The sequence below is a fragment of the Oncorhynchus mykiss genome, chromosome 12 (genome assembly GCF_057628025.1).
Source record: "Oncorhynchus mykiss isolate SJ-2025 chromosome 12, ASM5762802v1, whole genome shotgun sequence".
NCBI lineage: Eukaryota > Metazoa > Chordata > Actinopteri > Salmoniformes > Salmonidae > Oncorhynchus > Oncorhynchus mykiss.
The window spans coordinates 88420541-88441357 of NC_143033.1; the positions used below are offsets into that span (position 1 = coordinate 88420541).

The 20817-nt window shown below is 43.8% G+C and overlaps 2 protein-coding genes across 27 annotated transcripts in view; one reads left to right on the forward strand and one right to left on the reverse strand.

The window, feature by feature from the left end:
• Positions 1-20817, reverse strand: part of cacna1aa (calcium voltage-gated channel subunit alpha1 Aa) — a 175654-nt gene that overhangs the window by 91427 nt on the left and 63410 nt on the right. For 20 of the 26 annotated variants that reach the window (XM_090193926.1, XM_090193914.1, XM_090193923.1 and 17 more), the window contains exons 7-26: positions 20569-20672; positions 20245-20360; positions 18661-18705; positions 17658-17744; positions 17143-17349; positions 16114-16226; positions 15727-15839; positions 15074-15205; positions 14763-14835; positions 13946-14063; positions 10441-10508; positions 9286-9389; positions 6700-6750; positions 4809-4944; positions 3275-3915; positions 2731-3092; positions 2363-2498; positions 1984-2113; positions 1555-1614; positions 1270-1376 (exon numbers count right to left, since the gene is read on the reverse strand). In XM_090193926.1, coding sequence (XP_090050052.1) covers positions 1270-1376; positions 1555-1614; positions 1984-2113; positions 2363-2498; positions 2731-3092; positions 3275-3915; positions 4809-4944; positions 6700-6750; positions 9286-9389; positions 10441-10508; positions 13946-14063; positions 14763-14835; positions 15074-15205; positions 15727-15839; positions 16114-16226; positions 17143-17349; positions 17658-17744; positions 18661-18705; positions 20245-20360; positions 20569-20672 — 2903 coding nt within the window. The remainder of the gene's footprint in view (positions 1-1269; positions 1377-1554; positions 1615-1983; positions 2114-2362; positions 2499-2730; positions 3093-3274; positions 3916-4808; positions 4945-6699; positions 6751-9285; positions 9390-10440; positions 10509-13945; positions 14064-14762; positions 14836-15073; positions 15206-15726; positions 15840-16113; positions 16227-17142; positions 17350-17657; positions 17745-18660; positions 18706-20244; positions 20361-20568; positions 20673-20817) is intronic. The other 6 variants (XM_090193917.1, XM_090193915.1, XM_090193918.1 and 3 more) reach the window with 5 other exon arrangements.
• LOC110538722 (alkB homolog 7, RNA demethylase) overlaps positions 1-20817 on the forward strand; it is a 185925-nt gene that overhangs the window by 79916 nt on the left and 85192 nt on the right. The window lies entirely within an intron of this gene.

Below are 20817 nucleotides of genomic sequence, written 5' to 3' on the forward strand. Positions count from 1 at the left end.
CTTGTCTCAACCTTAACCCTCTTATTTTTTACCCCATCCTGATCCCGGCTACAACCCCAGCAATTGTCTGGCCTTAGGCCCAGAACTTCTCTTTCCCCAGACCCCCAGCTCCCGTTCCATTTAGCCTTAGACCCAACACTTGTCTTTCCCCACACCCCCAGCTCCCGTTCCATTTAGCCTTAGACCCAGAACTTGTCTTTCCCCACACCCCCAGCTCCCGTTCCATTTAGCCTTAGACCCAACACTTGTCTTTCCCCAGACCCCCAGCTCCCGTTCCATTTAGCCTTAGACCCAACACTTGTCTTTCCCCAGACCCCCAGCTCCCGTTCCATTTAGCCTTAGACCCAGAACTTCCCCCATCCAAACCATTATTTCATTAAGGCACCCTTCTTCATCCCACACCAAGCTCCAGCCCCAGCGAAAGTACCAGCTTCATCACCAGCCATAGCACCTGTCCCACTCCCAGCCCAAGCTCAGGCAGTGGCGTGCAGAAGAAGGAAGCTGAAATACCTGCTCCGTAGGAGGGGTGGAGGAGGGGTGCGGCTCAGGCCCCTCAGCTCCAGAACCGCCCGGGACACTAAAGGGTTACAGGTGCCTGGGGTGGTCCTCACACCCACGGGAGATAAGGGGGAGGAGAGGAGCGAGAGAGGGGGGCATAGTGGACGTTGGGAGAGAAAGGGTGGAGGGGGATAGTGTTGGACCGCAGGGGGGAGAAGTAGAAACGAGGAGCGAGGGAGGCAGGTGAGATGGGGAGCCGGATGAAGGACAGGAGGAGAGGAAAGTGGTTGACTCTGGCGAACGATGATTGAAAGGGGCATTGGGGAAACGGTAGTGCCAGTAGCCTGGGGAGTTGGATGCTATGGGAAGGTTGTGGGAAGGTTGTTGATCGAGTGAGACAGAACAAGACAGAGGAGCTAAGACTGAGACAGAGTGAGACAGGAGAGAGAGAGCGTGGGAGTGTGAACATGAGACAGAACAAGAGCATGGGATATAAAGAGACGAGATAGTGACAGAAGAGAGAGTGAAAGAAGAGAGAGCAACAGAAGAGAGAGCGACAGAGGAGAGAGAGAGAGAGTGGGGCTTTGCTCCAGGGCGCCTGTGAGGCTGTCTGCGTAGTGACATTGTGACCCCTTGCAAGGACAGCAGAGAGAGGGGGCAGAGAGGAGAGGAGAGAGAGGGGGAGATGGGGGAGAGAAGGATATGGGGCAGCAGGCAGGACAAGAGAGAGAGTTGGGGGAGAGGAGATGACGGGGCAGGAGGGTAACTTACGTGAAGGCGAAGGCCACCAGAGCACCACTAACCACTATAAAGTCCAGGATGTTCCACAGGTCACGGAAATAGGAGCCCTGGTGCAACACCAGGCCCAGATCCACCATCTGAGAGAGAGGTGGGTTGGGGGAGGGGGGGGGAGAGAGGGGGAGAGAGAGAGAAAGTGAGAGAGAGTGAGGGGGCGTTAGAGTGAGGGCGACAGAGAGAGTGGATATGTTTTGTTATTGATTGTCTCACGTCAAAAAAATTACAAGTATAGCTAGAGTGAAATAGATTCAGAATTACCTTAATCAACATCTCAAAAGTGAACACTCCCGTAAACACATAGTCAAAGTAGCGCAGAACCTGCATAAAGGGAGAGAGAGGACACAGAGTTAGCAGACGTAAAGTAGAAGCTTGCTAATAGTTCAGTTAGCATGGAGGGTAAAGTAAAAGTTAGCTTATAGCTAAGTTAGCATTGAGGGTAAAGTAGAAGTTAGCTATAATAGCTAAGTTAGCATTGAGGGTAAAGTAGAAGTTAGCTATAATAGCTAGGTTAGCATGGAGGGTAAAGTAGAAGTTAGCTATAATAGCTAAGTTAGCATGGAGGGTAAAGTAGAAGTTAGCTATAATAGCTAAGTTAGCATGGAGGATAAAGTAGAAGCTAGCTAATAGTTAAGTTAGCATGGAGAGTAAATATAAGCTACTACGGAAACAGAGCTTTGAGTGTCTCACATTGTTGCGAGGTGATTCTGGCCAGACGGGGTCTTCTGCTGCCAGGGCGATACTGCTCATAGCGATGGTAGACAGGATTCCAAACTCAAAGAATTTCAGAGTCACAATGTAGTGGCATAGTCTCCGGAACCTAATCACACACACAGACACACACGAGCATGCACGTACACACATGCAGACACACACAAGCATGCATGTACACACACACACACACACACACACACACACACACACACACACACACACACACACACACACACACACACACACACATTGCAACAAACACAAAAAAATGCATCATTAATATAATTAATAATGAATGTACATGTGTGTGTGATTGTGATTGTGATTGTGTGTGTGCATGCATGTGCCCACATACGGGTTGGTGGTAGAGAGGATGAACATGGAGCTATAGGGAGGCATTGGTTTGGGTCCATCTTCATCACCCTTCTCATCATCATCATCCTCCTTATCCTCCTTCTTAGGCAGAGGCTCCGTGTTAGCATTCTTATTGACTGGAGGGATGCAAGAAAGAGAGGGAGGAGAGAGAGAGACAGAGGGAGAGGGAGGGGGTGGATAGGAGAGGAAAGGACAGGGAAGAATGAAGGGAAGAAACAAGAATTCAGAAATAGCATGGCATGTGTGGCTGTTTCTCAATGTTTTGACTGAAGAAGCGACCTGATAAACCTTGGTCATACACAGTCTCCCTCCATCCCCCTCCCCTCCTCTTCCTTCCCTCTCTCTCACCCTGCAATATGGCATTGTGGGAAGGAAACATGGGTGGTATGTCCACTGCCGTGTGGTCCGGTATCCGGGTGCTACTTCCGTATGCAGGAACCAGGCTTCCATCTAGGCCCAGGTGGGAGCTGCTGTTAGTCAGGTGAGTGTTGAGGCCTGCAGGACCGAAGCCTGGGCCTGGGGTAGTGTGGTTGGCTGGGCTGGGGAGGCCCGAGGCTGGGCAGGGCTGCTGGGTGTAGCCTGGGTGTAGCTTGGGCTGGCTGGTGGCCAGTTTACTGTTCATGACATTGTCCATGTCCTCGCTGTACTGGCTGTCCTGTCTACAGAGGCTCTTCTGGATGGGCCGTGTGGTGGACAGGTTGGGACCATCCCTATAGAGGGAAAGAGAAGGAAAGAAAGAAAGAGAGGGAGAAACGAGAGAGATTGATGGAAGAGAAGGAGTAGGGAAATGTCAGAATGGTTCTGAGAACTACTGTATAAGGACACTGGTTGACAGAGGAAAGTGTGAGTGCGTATACATGTGTGTGTCTGTGTGTGTCAGGGTCTCCCTCACTTCCTGCGGTGTTGCCGCGTCCTCTTCCCCTCACCATCACACCCTGACTGAGTGCCATGGCGATGCCGTCTCTGCCTCCTTTCACCTCCATCACCCCCCTCTTGCTCCCCCTCGCCTTCTCCTTCTGTCCCCCTGCTCTTGTGTCGCCTTTCCCCTCCTCCTCCTCCTCCTCCTCCACCACCTCCACCTCCCCCCTCTTCGTCCTCTGGGGGCATGCGGTGCTGGCGGGGTTTCCTGTGCTCCGATGATCCCACCTGGCCCCGTGGGTGGTGGTGCCTTCTCTGGGGCCTCTCCTCTCCACTCTGTCCCAGCATCGTTGCATCTAGGCGGGTATGGGAGGAGTGGTGGTGTTGGAGCTCCTGGTGCTCCTTGCTCTCCTTACGGCTCCTGCGGCTCTCCGTAGAGTCTGCCCGCTCGTAAGGCCTTCCAGGGCCTGAACCAGACCCTGAGCCCCCACCTCCTCTCTCGTGGACATGTGTCTGCTTGCGGACCAGCTCGTCGGCGTGCTGCTGGCTGAGGCGGGGGTCAGGCTCTTTGGTGGTCTTGTTGGTGTTGTTGTTGCGGTTCTCCTGGGGGTCCACCACTAGAGGGCGGTCTGTGTGGGTCTTCATGTCAGGACGGATGTGGCGGGAGTAGTTCACCTGGAAGAAAGGGGAGGGGGGAGGGAGGGAAAGGTTGGGTTGGGAGAGTTGTAAGCAGGGGACGGAAGAGGAAGGCCAGGCGGAATCAAGGAGAGGCATAATATCGTTAGCATCCCAGAGGTCATATAACCAACCACCTATAACGCTTATTTTTTCAAAAAATGTTTGATTCAATTAATGGTAAATTGACAAAGGCACCAACCAGTATGTTACATTTGGCACCCGGTAATTACCAGGTAGTTATTCATTATGATGAACTATATGAGGTAAGTACCCGAAAGTATCAAGCAGCTTTACTCAGACCAATAAAAAGTGTTACCAACTTTCGTAATTTCTCCCCTTTCTGTGTTCCATCGCTCTCTCCACCCTTCTCCATTTGGTTTGTTGTCTCTTACTGTCTCCCTTCCTCCTTACCCACCTCCCTCCTTACCCCCCTCTCTGGGGTGGCAGGTAGCCTAGAGGTTAGAGTTTGGGACAGTAACTGAAAGGTTGCTTGTTTGAATCCCTGAGCCGGCAAGGTGGAAACATCTGCTGTTCTGCCCTTGAGCAAGGCAGTTAACCCCCACAACAACTGCTCCCCTGGCACCAATGATGTGGGTGACGATTAAGGCAGCCCCCTCACCTCTCTGATTCAGCTTAAATGCGGTAGACACATTTTGATTGAATGCATTCAACTGTGCAACTGACTAGGTATCCCCTTTCCATCCCTCCACTCTCCTTCCTTCCTTCCTTCCTTCCTTCCTTCCTTCCTTCCTTCCTTCCTTCCTTCCTTCCTTCCTTCCTTCCTTCCTTCCTTCCTTCCTTCCTTCCATCCCTCCCTCCCTCCCTCCCTCCCTCCCTCCCTCCCTCCTTGCCTTCCTTCCAGCCTTCCCCCTCCCTCCCTCTCTCCTTGCCTTCCAGCGGTCCTCTGGGTCCAGTTCGTTGTAGAGGGCCTCTCTGCTGGTCATTAGAGTCTGTTTCCTCAGCTCCTTGGTCCTCTGTTCCCACACGGACTTATTACCACCCTTATTGTTCTTCTGCTGCTCCTTACTACAGGGACGGAGAGAGGGGAAAGGATGAGAGGAGGGACAGAGAGAGGGGAAAGGATGAGAGGAGGGACAGAGAGAGGGGAAAGGTTGAGAGGAGGGACAGAGAGAGGGGGACCGAGAGAGGAGGGACAGAGAGAGGGGGACCGAGAGAGGGGAAGGATGAGAGGAGGGACAGAGAGAGGGGGACCGAGAGAGGAGGGACAGAGAGAGGAGGACCGAGAGAGGAGGGACGGAGAGAGGGGAAAGGATGAGAGGAGGGACAGAGAGAGGGGAAAGGATGAGAGGAGGGACAGAGAGAGGGGGACCGAGAGAGGAGGGACAGAGAGAGGGGGACCGAGAGAGAGGTAGAGGATAGAAGAGATGAGAGATGAGAGAAGAGAGCAGCCGAGAGAAAGAGGAGGGACAGAGAGAGGGGAAAGGATGAGAGGAGGGACAGAGAGAGGGGGACCGAGAGAGGAGGGACAGAGAGAGGGGGACCGAGAGAGAGGTAGAGGATAGAAGAGATGAGAGATGAGAGAAGAGAGCAGCCGAGAGAAAGTGGAGGGACAGAGAGAGGGGAAAGGATGAGAGGAGGGACAGAGAGAGGGGGACCGAGAGAGGAGGGACAGAGAGAGGGGGACCGAGAGAGAGGTAGAGGATAGAAGAGATGAGAGATGAGAGAAGAGAGCGGCCGAGAGAAAGAGGAGGGACAGAGAGAGGGGAAAGGATGAGAGGAGGGACAGAGAGAGGGGGACCGAGAGAGAGGTAGAGGATAGAAGAGATGAGAGAAGAGAGAAGAGAGCAGGCGAGAGAAAAAGGAGGGCGGTGAGATGGATGAAAGGTGAGACAGATGGACAGAGCGTTGGATGAAAGGGGAGCGAGGAGAAAAGAGAGGTTAAGAAATAGAGACAGAAAGCATGATGGAGAGCAGAGGAGAAGGAGGGGAGGCAGAGAGGGAGAGAAAAGAGAGGATGGATGGGGAGGTTGAGAGTGTCAAATATCAGGTTAAGCAGTGGTATCTGAGTCAATTTACAAATATACAAACACACAGACATACAGAAACCTACATACACAGGTATACAGAAATATAAACACAAGCAAATACACAAACACACACTATAGAGCTCACACACACACATGTAAAGGGTCGCCTTGCTGGACCTACAGGGCAGAAACACAGAGCTACTGAAGGAGTATGGTCGACCACAGTTTCCCAAAGCAGTGGGCAGACCAGCCCCACTTTGGGAAACCACACAGAGAGAGGCACAAGATGGAGAATGATATTGAGGCAAGGTTAGAATATTACACAGTTGACCAGGAAACCAAACCCAAAAGGACCCAATGAAGGAACCAAAATGGAATCATCAACAAAAAGACTGAAAATGGAAGTTCTGAGAAAAAAGGGCAAACCTCAGATAACACTCTATTCTCCATATTTTGCACTACTCTTATGAGAGGCTCAGGTCAACAGTAGTGCACTATATGGGGAATAGGGTGCCATTTGAGATGTTGCCAACGAAAGAACCAAAATGGCGCCCCGGCCCCACTAACTCCCTTTCCCAGGGACCACAGTCAACCACAGTAAAGCCACAGCCATACTGCGGGGAGCAGCCAACAGAAAATATACTCAGAATAAGCCAACTCAAAAACCAACAAAAAAGCAAAGGAGTAAAAAAATCAGAATTAGGGGGAGATAATTAAAACAGGATGGTCTAAAGGAGGAGAGGAAAGGAAAAGCGGGCGAAAAGAAACAGAAGGAGTATAAATGAGTAAATACCAGTCCAGAAAGGGGTCGGAAGCGTTGTGACCTGTGCTGTTTACTTTTTCGCTGAGGAGGGAAACAGTCGGTGAGTGACATGACACAGAGAACACACGCCTGCCCAATTCACACTATATGAGCAACCAGAACCTAGCCAAGCAGAGCTGTACTGGGCTGACCTGGCTACGCATCCACCAGAGTGGCTGGAACCATGCTGGAAAGAACCATGTGAAAAAAAGATATATGAGCCAGTACAGTGCATTTAGGGTCGGCCCTATAGTGTGAATGAGGCAACACACTCCTCAAGCCTCCCCAACACACACACACACACACACGCACACACACACACACACGCACGCACGCGCGCGCACGCACGCACGCACACACACACACACACACACACACACACACACACACTTTACACTAACAAATACACACACCATTTCAACTCACACTGCTCAGACAACCATCTAGCAATGTCTGTATTCATCTATCTCTCCATTTCTATTCTGTTCTCCTTTTCTTTCTCTTTTGATCTTCCTCTCCTTTCTCTCCCCATTTTTCACCTTTCTTTCTCTTGCACAAACTTTATTTATCCCTCTAGACTTTTCTCATACTTTCTCTATCTCTATCTCTCTATCTCTATCTCATTTCTCTATCTCAGGATCCACATCTCTCTTCCACTACACAGGCGTCCATATCTCTCTAGCTCACATTTTGTTTCTGTTGCACAAATTCTATTGCACTGTCTTCAGAGTATCTACACACCTCTCCATTCATTCTACCAAACACAGACTGCCCTTCAAACAAAGGCAGTTTCTATCTACAACTAGGCAGAGAGACAATCATAGCCAGTTCTCTTACAGCGGATATCTCAAGTCACAAACCGTTACCCAGGTCTTCTTGTTGTCATGACATGTTTACAACATGTGTTATGTCATCATTATAATAGTGTTATGTCATCAATATAAATAGTGTTATGTCATCATTATAATAGTGTTATGTCATCATCATTATAATGGTGTTATGTCATCATCATTATAATAGTGTTATGTCATCATCATTATAATAGTGTTATGTCATCATTATAATAGTGTTATGTCATCATTATAATAGTGTTATGTCATCATCATTATAATGGTGTTATGTCATCATTATAATGGTGTTATGTCATCATCATAATAATAGTGTTATGTCATCATCATTATAATAGTGTTATGTCATCATTATAATAGTGTTATGTCATCATTATAATAGTGTTATGTCATCATTATAATGGTGTTATATCATCATCATAATAGTGTTATGTCATCATTATAATAGTGTTACGTCATCATTATAATGGTGTTATGTCATCATCATAATAGTGTTATGTCATCATTATAATGGTGTTATGTCATCATTATAATAGTGTTATGTCATCATTATAATAGTGTTACGTCATCATTATAATGGTGTGATGTCATCATTATAATAGTATTATGTCTTCATTATAATAGTGTTATGTCATCATTAAAATCGGTGTTATGTCATCATCATAATAGTGTTACGTCATCATTATAATAGTGTTACGTCATCATTATAATGGTGTTATGTCATCATCATAATAGTGTTATGTCATCATTATAATAGTGTTATGTCATCATTATAATAGTGTTATGTCATCATTATAATGGTGTTATGTCATCATCATAATAGTGTTATGTCATCATTATAATAGTGTTACGTCGGCCTTGTGAAGAAGGGGTCAGGTAAAGTGTAACCCATTTAGATCCAGAGAGAAATCTTCTTCCCAGAGTCCCAGACAGGGACTCAGAGTATCTCCTAACCTGCTTTAGCAAGTGTGGAGATTCCAGCTTGGAAAATCCCTGCTTGCAAAGCTATTATATCATCCACATATGCGGATGAATGATATGGATTTATACTGGCATGGTGGGGCAGTGCTAGGAATGACGTCACAGTCACCTCATTAGTGGAAACAATTCCTAGTATTGCTCTATCAGTGCACCTTTAGCTGTCTTGCAGACTAGGAAACATGACCAAGACACAACACACAACAATAGTCAACACACCACATAAAAGTACATATCAAAAGTGGGCTACGTCAGAGATTGACTGAGTGTGCGTGTGTGTGTGTGTGTGTGTGTGTGTGTGTGTGTGTGTGTGTGTATGTAAGTATTTGCTTGCATGCATACGTGTTCATGTTTCAGAGTAGAAACAACAGTTGTAACCTTACTATAATGGTAGTGGAGGTCAACTCTATGCGTGATATTGGCAGTGTCCCTACATCCTCAGGCTACACTGCTGTGACATTATAAGGGCTGTGGACCATGGACACACTGTGAACTTCACTATGAGAGAACAGAGAGCTGCAGAGAAAGGATCTAAGACTCACTGCTTCCTACTGGAGGAGGAGGAGATCAAACACTGTGTGTGTGTGTGTGTGTGTGTGTGTGTGTGTGCGAGCAAGTACGCAGGTATCTGCAGGTCTGTACGCAGGTATGTGCAGCTGAAGAGTGAACACACTAGGAGAGATGAGGGGGCAAGGATGAGAGAAACAACAGAGAGAGATATGGAAACAGAGAAAGAAAGAGAGATACTTACGCCGCTATGGACATGTTGGCTACAGACTGAGGGCTGACTTCGGCCACCTCCTTGGCTTTTTGCAAAGCATTTTTCTTGGAAGCAGCTTCCTCTTCCTGCTCGTCCTACCAAAGAAAGCGAGTGGGAGAGAGAGAGGGGGAGGAGGGGAGACGGGAAATACATGGGAGGGAGAGAGAGGGGGGGGGGGTAAAAAGCAGAGATAGAGGAGGTTGATACAGATGGTAGACAGAGTGAGAGAAGAGAGCAATGACCTTTATAGATATAGTTATAGATAGGAGAATAAGGGGCGTTGACAGATACAGATACATGGAGATACAGAAGAAGAGGTGAAGTGAAGAGGGCTGACTCTGGCCCCAAAATCAGACCACGCAAGAATATAGCGTGATGCAGACCAAGTGGGGATTTTTTTGTATGGCGACAATGAGAGAATTTAGAATTTGGTCAATATAAAATGTAATTGCTAATTGGCAAAGTGGGGCTTATTTGATCGAATGTTTAGGTTATTACTGTCACAACCTGGCCATAGAGAGGCTTTTATTCTCTATTTTGGTTAGGACAGGGTGTGACTAGGGTGGGCATTCTATGTTAATTTTCTATGTTTTTGATTTCTGTGTTGTTTGGCCGGGTGTGGTTCTCAATCAGGGACAGCTGTCTATCGTTGTCTCTGATTGAGAACCTTACTTAGGTAGCTCTTGCCCACATGGGTTTTGTGGGTAGTTATTTTCTGTTTAGTGTGTTTTGCACCTGACGGAGCTGTTTCGGTTGTTTCTTTTGTTCCATGTTGTATTTAGTGTTTAGTTTATAAAATAACGATGAACACTTACCACGCTGCATCTTGGTCCTCACCTTCTTCCACCAACGGCCGTTACAATTACTGATATAAGTGGACGCACGTGGTATGCCTGTTGTTCACATGCATATCTGCCCTCTCATTGGCTAGAATGTTCCCGCCTGTTCCCGCCTTACCCGCCTGCCTTCCGCCCCTTGCAGACATTTATTCCCATTGTTAGAGCATTCAGTCCAATATCTGCCAATATACAGATCATTTTTGATGGGGAGCTAGAGCTGACAGGGTGAGAGGTCATGTCCTGAACTGAGGGGTCATTCTATTTGACCCCAGTAGGCTTGGCTCGGTCAGTGTACAAAGTACTGTACCTTAGTGAGTTCCTGTGCGTTGGCCAGATTGTCCACAGCAATGGCCAAGAACACATTCAGCAGAGTGTCTGAGGGCAAAGGGTTAAAGACATAAACTATACTGTGTGTGTGTGTGTGTGTGTGTGTGTATGTGTGTGTGTGTGTGTGTGTCAAATCAAATAAAATTTTATTTGTCACATACACATGGTTAGCAGATGTTAATGCGAGTGTAGCGAAATGCTTGTGCTTCTAGTTCCGACAATGCAGTAATAACCAACAAGTAATCTAACTAACAATTCCAAAACTACTGTCTTATACACACAAGTGTAAGAGGATAAAGAATATGTACATAAAGATATATGAATGAGTGATGGTACAGAGTGGCATAGGCAAGATACAGTAGATGGTATTGAGTACAGAATATACGTATGAGATGAGTATGTAAACAAAGTGGCATAGTTAAAGTGGCTAGTGATACATGTATTACATAAAGATGCAGTAGATGATATAGAGTACACTATATACATAGACATATGAGATGAATAATGTAGGGTATGTAAACATTATATTAGGTTGCATTGTTTAAAGTGGCTAGTGATATATTTTACATCATTTCCCATCAATTCCCATTATTAAAGTGGCTGGAGTTGAGTCAGTGTGTTGGCAGCAGCCACTCAATGTTAGTGGTGGCTGTTTAACAGTCTGATGGCCTTGAGATAGAAGCTGTTGTTCAGTCTCTCAGTCCCAGCTTTGATGCACCTGTACTGACCTCGCCTTCTGGATGATAGCGGGGTGAACAGGCAGTGGCTCGGGTGGTTGTTTTCCTTGATGATCTTTATGGCCTACCTGTAACATCGGGTGGTGTAGGTGTCCTGGAGGGCAGGTAGTTTGCCCCCGGTGATGTGTTGTGCAGACCTCACTACCCTCTGGAGAGCCTTACGGTTGTGGGCGGAGCAGTTGCCGTACCAGGCGGTGATACAGCCCGCCAGGATGCTCTCGATTGTGCATTTATAGAAGTTTGTGAGTGCTTTTGGTGACAAGCCAAATTTCTTCAGCCTCCTGAGGTTGAGGAGGCTCTGCTGCGCCTTCTTCACGATGCTGTCTGTGTGGGTGGACCAATTCAGTTTGTCTGTGATGTGTATGCCGAGGAACTTAAAACTTTTTACCCTCTCCACTACTGTTCCATCGATGTGGATAGGGGGGTGTTCCCTCTGCTGTTTCCTGAAGTCCACAATCATCTCCTTAGTTTTGTTGACGTTGAGTGTGAGGTTATTTTCCTGACACCACACTCCGACGGCCCTCACCTCCTCCCTGTAGGCCGTCTCGTCATTGTTGGTAATCAAGCCTACCACTGTTGTGTCGTCCGCAAACTTGATGATTGAGTTGGAGGCGTGCGTGGCCACGCAGTCGTGGGTGAACAGGGAGTACAGGAGAGGGCTCAGAACGCACCCTTGTGGGGCCCCAGTGTTGAGGATCAGCGGGGTGGAGATGTTGTTGCCTACCCGAGCTGTAGTCGATGAACAGCATTCTCACATAGGTATTCCTCTTGTCCAGATGGGTTAGAGCAGTGTGCAGTGTGGTTGAGATTGCATCGTCTGTGGACCTATTTGGGCGGTAAGCATTTTGGAGTGGGTCTAGGGTGTCAGGTAGGGTGGAGGTGATATGGTCCTTGACTAGTCTCTCAAAGCACTTCATGATGACGGAAGTGAGTGCTACGGGGCGGTAGTCGTTTAGCTCAGTTACCTTAGCTTTCTTGGGAACAGGAACAATGGTGGCCCTCTTGAAGCATGTGGGAACAGCAGACTGGGATAGGGATTGATTGAATATGTCCGTAAACACACCAGCCAGCTGGTCTGCGCATGCTCTGAGGGCGCGGCTGGGGATGCCGTCTGGGCCTGCAGCCTTGCGAGGGTTAACACGTTTAAATGTTTTACTCACCTCGGCTGCAGTGAAGGAGAGGCCACAGGTTTTGGTTGCGGGCCGTGTCAGTGGCACTGTATTGTCCTCAAAGCAGGCAAAAAAGTTATTTAGTCTGCCTGGGAGCAAGACATCCTGGTCCGTGACGGGGCTGGTTTTCTTTTTGTAATCCGTGATTGACTGTAGACCCTGCCACATACCTCTTGTGTCTGAGCCATTGAATTGAGATTCTACTTTGTCTCTATACTGACGCTTAGCTTGTTTGATTGCCTTGCGGAGGGAATAGCTACACTGTTTGTATTTGGTCATGTTTCCGGTCACCTTGCCCTGATTAAAAGCAGTGGTTCGCGCTTTCAGTTTCACGCGAATGCTGCCATCAATCCACGGTTTCTGGTTTGGGAATGTTTTAATCGTTGCTATGGGAACGACATCTTCAACGCACGTTCTAATGAACTCGCACACCGAATCAGCGTATTCGTCAATGTTGTTGTCTGACGCAATACGAAACATATCCCAGTCCACATGATGGAAGCAGTCTTGGAGTGTGGAATCAGATTGGTCGGACCAGCGTTGAACAGACCTCAGCGTGGGAGCTTCTTGTTTAAGTTTCTGTCTGTAGGCAGGGATCAACAAAATGGAGTCGTGGTCAGCTTTTCCGAAAGGAGGGCGGGGCAGGGCCTTATATGCGTCGCGGAAGTTAGAATAGCCCTGGTTGCGCAATCGATATGCTGATACAATTTAGGGAGTCTTGTTTTCAGATTAGCCTTGTTAAAATCCCCAGCTACAATGAATGCAGCCTCAGGATGTATGGATTCCAGTTTGCAAAGAGTCAAATAAAGTTCGTTCAGAGCCATCGATGTGTCTGCTTGGGGCGGAATATATACGGCTGTGATTATAATCGAAGAGAATTCCCTTGGTAGATAATGCGGTTGACATTTGATTGTGAGAAATTCTAAATCAGGTGAACAGAAGGACTTGAGTTCCTGTATGCTTTTGTGACCACACCACGTCTCGTTAGCCATAAGGCATACGCCCCCGCCCCTCTTCTTACCAGAAAGATGTTTGTTTCTGTCGGCGCGATGCGTGGAGAAACCAGCTGGCTGCACCGACTCCGTTAGCGTCTCTCCAGTGAGCCATGTTTCCGTGAAGCAAAGAACGTTACAGTCTCTGATGTCCCTCTGGAATGCTACCCTTGCTCGGATTTCATCAACCTTGTTGTCAAGAGACTGGACATTGGCGAGAAGTATACTGGGGAGTGGTGCACGATGTGCCCGTCTCCGGAGTCTGACCAGAAGACCGCTACGTTTCCCCCTTTTACGAAGTTGTTTTTTTGGGTCGCCGGCTGGGATCCATTCCATTGTCCTGGGTGAAAGGCAGAACACAGGATCCGCTTCGCGAAAGTCATATTCTTGGTCGTACTGATGGTGAGTTGACGCTGCTCTTATATTCAGTAGTTCTTCTCGACTGTATGTAATGAAACCTAAGATGACCTGGGGTACTAATGTAAGAAATAACACATAAAAAAACTAAAAACTGCATAGTTTCCTAGGAACGCGAAGCGAGGCGACCATGTGTGTGTGTGTGTGTGTGTGTGTGTGTGTAAGGATACAGTTGCCGAAAAGTGTGAGCACGATGAAGAAGACTGAGAAGACCATCCCGTTGTTGACTCCTCCCTGAGATTCTATTCCATCATACATGACCATGTTCCAGTCTTCTCCGGTCAGGATCTGGGGGAGAACACACTCCTAATAAACATGTAGGATCTGGGGGAGAACACACTCCTAATAAACATGTAGGAGCTTCATTTTAGGCACTTTGCTATAGCAGAAAAAAAACAGCAACAGGAAATGTGAATTATTATGTGGATTATAATTAGTGGACATTTTTTGTAGGGGTTGATCAATTTTTCGTTAGGGCAAATCAAGTCTGACATTTTAAAGTGGAAATTACACCCTTTAGAAGCCTTTGAATACCTTGAATACACTACAAGTTTGCATTTTCTGCGGAGCGGGACATTTCTCAGGAACAAAAGAGTGATAAAATTAAGATCCTACATCTGTACACACACAAACACTCATACACTTGTACTGCTGTACACATACACTCTTATACACACACACAATCTTATACACACACACACACTCTTAAACACACACACTTAAGCACACACACTCTTATACACACACTCTTAAACACACACACACTTATAAACACACGCTTTGCACACGTTAGGACTGCTTATCTTGGGACTGCTTACACTCTCACCTTTCCCTGCCTTTACACTCGTCTATCCTCTTTCTTTCTCTCCTATCCCTCATTTCCAGTGTGCTACCACTCCCACTCTTCTTCTGCCCTCTTTTCTCATTCCATTATCTCTTTCCTTTCTCTCCCCTCTCCACTCCCCCCTCCCGTCTTTATCCACTCACCTGGAACACAGTCATTATTGCTGCAGGGAAAGTATCAAAGTTGGTCGAGGGAGTGCCAGATTCAAAATTAAACCTAGAGGATAAACAGAAAGAAATTGAGGAAGAGAGAAAGAGAGAGCGAGAAAGAGAGAGCGAGAGAAAGATAGCGAGAGAGAGAGAGAGAGAGAGAGAGAGAGAGAGAGATTAAAGATGACACCAAACAGTCAGATACTGAAGATAAAGAGTGACAGGGGAAGGGGGGGAAGGGGGAGGAAGGGGGAGGAAGGATGAAAGGGGCAAGAAAAGAGGGGGAAAGAAGAGGAGGTACTGACTGTCCTCCGAAGAGTTGCATGCCCAACAGAGCGAAGACGACGATAAAGAGGAAGAGGAGGAAGAGCAGGCTTATAATGGATTTCATGGAGTTGAGCAGAGATACAACCAGGTTCCTCAAAGACGCCCAGTACCTGACAGAGAGAGAGAGAATAGTAGAGAGAGAGGGAGAGGGGCGCGGGAGAGAAATCACAGCAGAAAAATGTGTGACCTGTTGCCACAAGAAAAGGGCAACCAGTGAAGAACAAATACCATTCTAAATACAACCCATATATTTTCCATTTTGTACTTTAACTATTTGCACATCGTTACAACACTGTATATGGACATAATATGACATTTTAAATGTCTTTATTATTTTGGAACTTGTGTGAGTGTAATATTTACTTTTCACTTTTTATTATTTATTTCAATTGCTTTGGCAATGTAAACATATGTTTCTTCCCATGCTAATAAAGACCCTTGAATAGAACTGAGAGAGTTGGGGAGAGAGTGTTGGAGAGAGGAGAGAGAGCTTGTGAGAGAGAGAGAAAGAGTTTAGAAAAGCCTATAAATGTCTAAATGCCTTCATGGTCGTTTGTTAATGAGACATGCTGACAAACAGATTGATAAGATATCCGATACAGAGGTTGACTCAAAGTCAGTAGAGACTTACTTGGTGACTTTGAAGATTCTCAGTAACCTTAGAGCTCGTAATACACTGATACCAAAGGATGTCCCAGGCTGGATAAAACCCCACAGCACCTCGAATATGCTGCCACATATTACCTGCCACACACACACACACATACATTAGTGATGTTATCCAAAACATGCGGTCAAAAATTATATGCAAGTGTGTGTGTTTACTGTATTGGTGTGTGTGTGTGTGTGTGTGTGTGTGTGTGTGTGTGTGTGTGTGTGTGCGTGCGCGCGTGCGTGCGCGTGCGTGCGTGCGTGTGTGTGTGTGTGTGCGTACATGTGTGTGCGTGCGTGCATGTGTGTGTGTCCGTGTCACATATGCACCGTGTGTACCCTAGAGTAGACGAGTTCCACCACTCACAATGCAGTCAAAGCAGTTAAAGGAGGAGTGAAAGTAAGGCTGTGACCCCAGTCCATAAATCTTTATACCCATCTCAGAAATGAAGATACTCAAGAAGACGAACTCTGCAAAGTCTGGAAGAGGTGAAAAGAGAGAGGGAACAGGGTGAGAGAGAGCGGGAAAGATCAGACATGAATGAGCAAGCAGGAAAATACAGGAGGATGATATCGAAAGAAAAGGAATAAAGAAGTACATTGAACAATTCACTGTAAGAAGCAATCAAATAGGCAGAAAGACTGTCACGGATCCCTCCGGAACTTTCATTACACACACCTGTCCCCTATTCCTAATGATTAGTACTTGTATAAGTTTGCCCTTTGGTTTCCATTGGGCTGTCGATTATTGTTACTATGTCCGTTGGTGCGTGTGAGTACATGTGCTGTGTGTTTTGGCCTTCATGCCATTGTGGATTGCGCAGATGATTACGGGTCGTGTCCAGTGTGTTAATTATTGTGCGCGTGTGTTATTTATTAGAGGTACTCCTCTCTCTTTTGTTTGAGTTTCTACCCTGTGTTTTTATTCCGTGTTTGATTGGTCTTCGTCCCCGTGCCTTTACACGGCACGCCATAATTTGGGGCTTAATAAAAAACCTTATTACGCGTTCCTGTGTCTGTCTCCCGAATCTCCTTTAAGCCAACGTGAAAGAATCTCCTTTAAGCCAACGTGAAATAATCTCCTTTAAGCCAACATGACAAAGAGGTAGAGAAAGAAATAAAGAAAAGTATCTAGAATTTTATCCTTCATATAAGAGTGTATGTGTACAGTAGCATGAGTGTATGAGTGTCTGTGTGTGTACAGATGTAGGATCTTAATTTTATCCATCCTCCCACCCTCTATCCCTCCCTCCCACCCTCTATCTCTCCCTCCCTCCATACCTCCCTCTCACCCTCTATCCCTCCCTCCCACCCTCTATCTCTCCCTCGCTCCATCCTACCCTCTATCCCTCCCTCCATCCATACCTCCCTCCCCCCTCCCTGTATGTCTACTCACAGAGGAAGTCTGAGAGTGGTTCAGGCTGGTCATAGTGTACTACAGCCACACACATGGTGTTAAGTCCCACCAGACACAGTACACTCCAGTAGAAATACTGGGTCTTCACAATGCGTCGGATGAAGAAACGCAGACGACGCTCCCTCTTATGGAAGTTAGAGCCCTCCAGCTTTGAACTCTTCAGACTGGCCCGCGCAAAGGGAGAACCTGGGAGGAGAGGAGAAGAATGGGAAAAGGAGAGGGGGATAGTGGAGAGGAGAAGAGAAGAGTGGGAAGAGGAGAGGGGGATAGAGGAGAGGAGAAGAGTGGGAAAAGGAGAGGGGGATGGAGGAGAGGAGAAGAGTGGGAAGAGGAGAGGGGGATGGAGGAGAGGAGAAAAAAGGGAAGAGGTGATGGAGAACAGGAGAAGAGTGGGAAAAGGAGAGGGGGATGGGGACAAGAGTAGAGAGAAAAAACACATTTGGTTAGCATGTAACATCTTGTGTGTGCGTGTGCGTGTGTGTGGTGTTTCTTACCCAGTGCCAGGTCTCCATTCCCATCCTCTGGGTTAAGGAGATCTGTTTTGTTCTTGTGGTTTTTGATGGTGGGTCTCCTGCGGGTGCCTGAATGGGAAAAATAGAACACAGTGACGCACAACTACTCACTATAGAACACGCAAACAAACACTGGCACAGAAGCAAAGATGCTACATTTACACTAGTCAAGATGCTACATTTACACTAGTGAAGATGCTACATTTACACTAACAAATATGCTACATTTACACTAGCAAAGATGCTACATTTACACTAGCAAATATGCTACATTTACACTAGTAAAGATGCAACATTTACACTAGCAAAGCTGCAACATTTATAATAGGAAAGATGCTACATTTACACTAGCAAATATGCTACATTTACACGAGCAAAGGTGTTGCATTTACACTAGCAAAGATGCTCTCGTTACACTAGTAAATATTCTACATTTACACTAGCAAAAATGCTACATCTACAATAGCAAATATTATAGATTTACACTAGTAAAGATGATAAATGTACACTAGTAAAGATGCTACATTTACACTAGTAAATATGCTACATTTACACTAGTAAAGATGATACATTTACACTAGTAAAGATGATACATTTACACTAGTAAAGATGATACATTTACACTAGCAAAGATGATACATTTACACTAGAAAATATGCTACATTAACAATAGGAAATATGCTACATTTACACTAGCAAAAATGCTAAATTTACACTAGAAAATGTGTTACATTTACACTAGAAAAGATGCTACAGTCACACTAGCAAAGATGATCCGGTTACACTAGTAAAAATTCTACATTTACACTATTAAAAATGCTACATTTACACTAGCAAAGATGATACATTTAGTCTAGAAAGATGCTACATGTATACTGGTAAAGATAATACATTTACACAATGTTATATTTTCTCATTGTCTGTCTCTATATACATTCTAACATCATATCTATGTCACTACACACACACACACTTGGGAAAATACCGTCAAAGGCATCAGGGTCTTCATCATCTGCTAAGATCACTTCTTCTATAGGAAGCAAAAGTGAAGTAAACAAAACAGGGAATGTATATGGCAATATGTAACATATATAACATAAATATATAACATAAATATATAACATATATAACATCAATATATAACATAAATATATAACATATTTAACATAAATATATAATGTATATAACATAAATATATAACATATATAACATAAATATATAACATAAATATATAACATATTTAACATAAATATATAATGTATATAACATAAATATATAACATAAATATATAACATATATAACATAAATATATAACATATATAACATAAATATATAACATATATAACATAAATATATAACATATTAAACATAAATATATAACATAAATATATAACATATATAACATAAATATATAACATATATAACATAAATATATAACATATTAAACATAAATATATAATGTATATAACATAAATATATAACATATATATATAACATATTTAACATAAATATATAATGTATATAACATAAATATATAACATAAATATATAACATATATAACATAAATATATAACATATATATATAACATATTTAACATAAATATATAATGTATATAACATAAATATATAACATAAATATATAACATATATAACATAAATATATAACATATATAACATAAATATATAACATATATAACATAAATATATAACATAAATATATAACATATATAACATAAATATATAACATATATAACATAAATATATAACATATATAACATAAATATATAACATAAATATATAACATATATAACATAAATATATAACATATATAACATAAATATATAACATATATAACATAAATATATAACATATATAACATAAATATATAATGTATATAACATAAATATATAACATATATAACATAAATATATAATGTATATAACATAAATATATAACATAAATATATAACATATATAACATAAATATATAACATATATAACATAAATATATAACATATATAACATAAATATATAACATATATAACATAAATATATAACATATATAACATAAATATATAACATATATAACATAAATATATAACATATATAACATAAATATATAATGTATATAACATAAATATATAACATAAATATATAACATATATAACATAAATATATAACATATATAACATAAATATATAACATATATAACATAAATATATAACATATATAACATAAATATATAACATATATATATAACATATATAACATTACATAAATATGTAACATATATAACTTAAATAACATAAATATATAACGTACATAACATAAATATGTAACATATATAACATAAATATATAACATATATAACATAAATATATAACATAAATATATAACATATATAACATTACATAAATATGTAACATATATAACTTAAATAACATAAATATATAACGTACATAACATAAATATGTAACATATATAACATAAATATATAACATATATAACATAAATATGTAACAGCCCTTCCATGTATGTTTTGTGTGTAGTTCTATATGATGATAATGTACCTGCTTTACAAATCCATTCCAGGTATCCATTGAGCTCTCTCTCTATCTGCTGCTGTCTCCTCAGCTTTAGAAACTCACTCCTGTTCTCCACTCGCTCTCTCTCTTTGGCAAACTCCCTGTGATAGACACACACATATCAACACACACATATCAAATGAAACACACATATAGATGTATACAATGACATATACACAGACATATTGTATACACACACACACGCACACGAAACACACACACACACATGTCCCACACACACGCGCACGTGCGCCCACACACACACTCTCCCACACACACACATGCATGCACACACACGCACACACTTACCCAGACAGTACACCCAGGACCAGGTTCAACATGAAGAAAGAGCCGATGATGATGAGGGGAATGAAGTACATCCAGTTCCACGCGCTCCCTGAGGCATCGTTGCTCTGCAAACACACACACACACACGCACGCACACACACACACACACACACACACACACACACACACACACACACACACACACACACACACACACACACACACACACACACACACACACACACACACACACACACACACACACACACA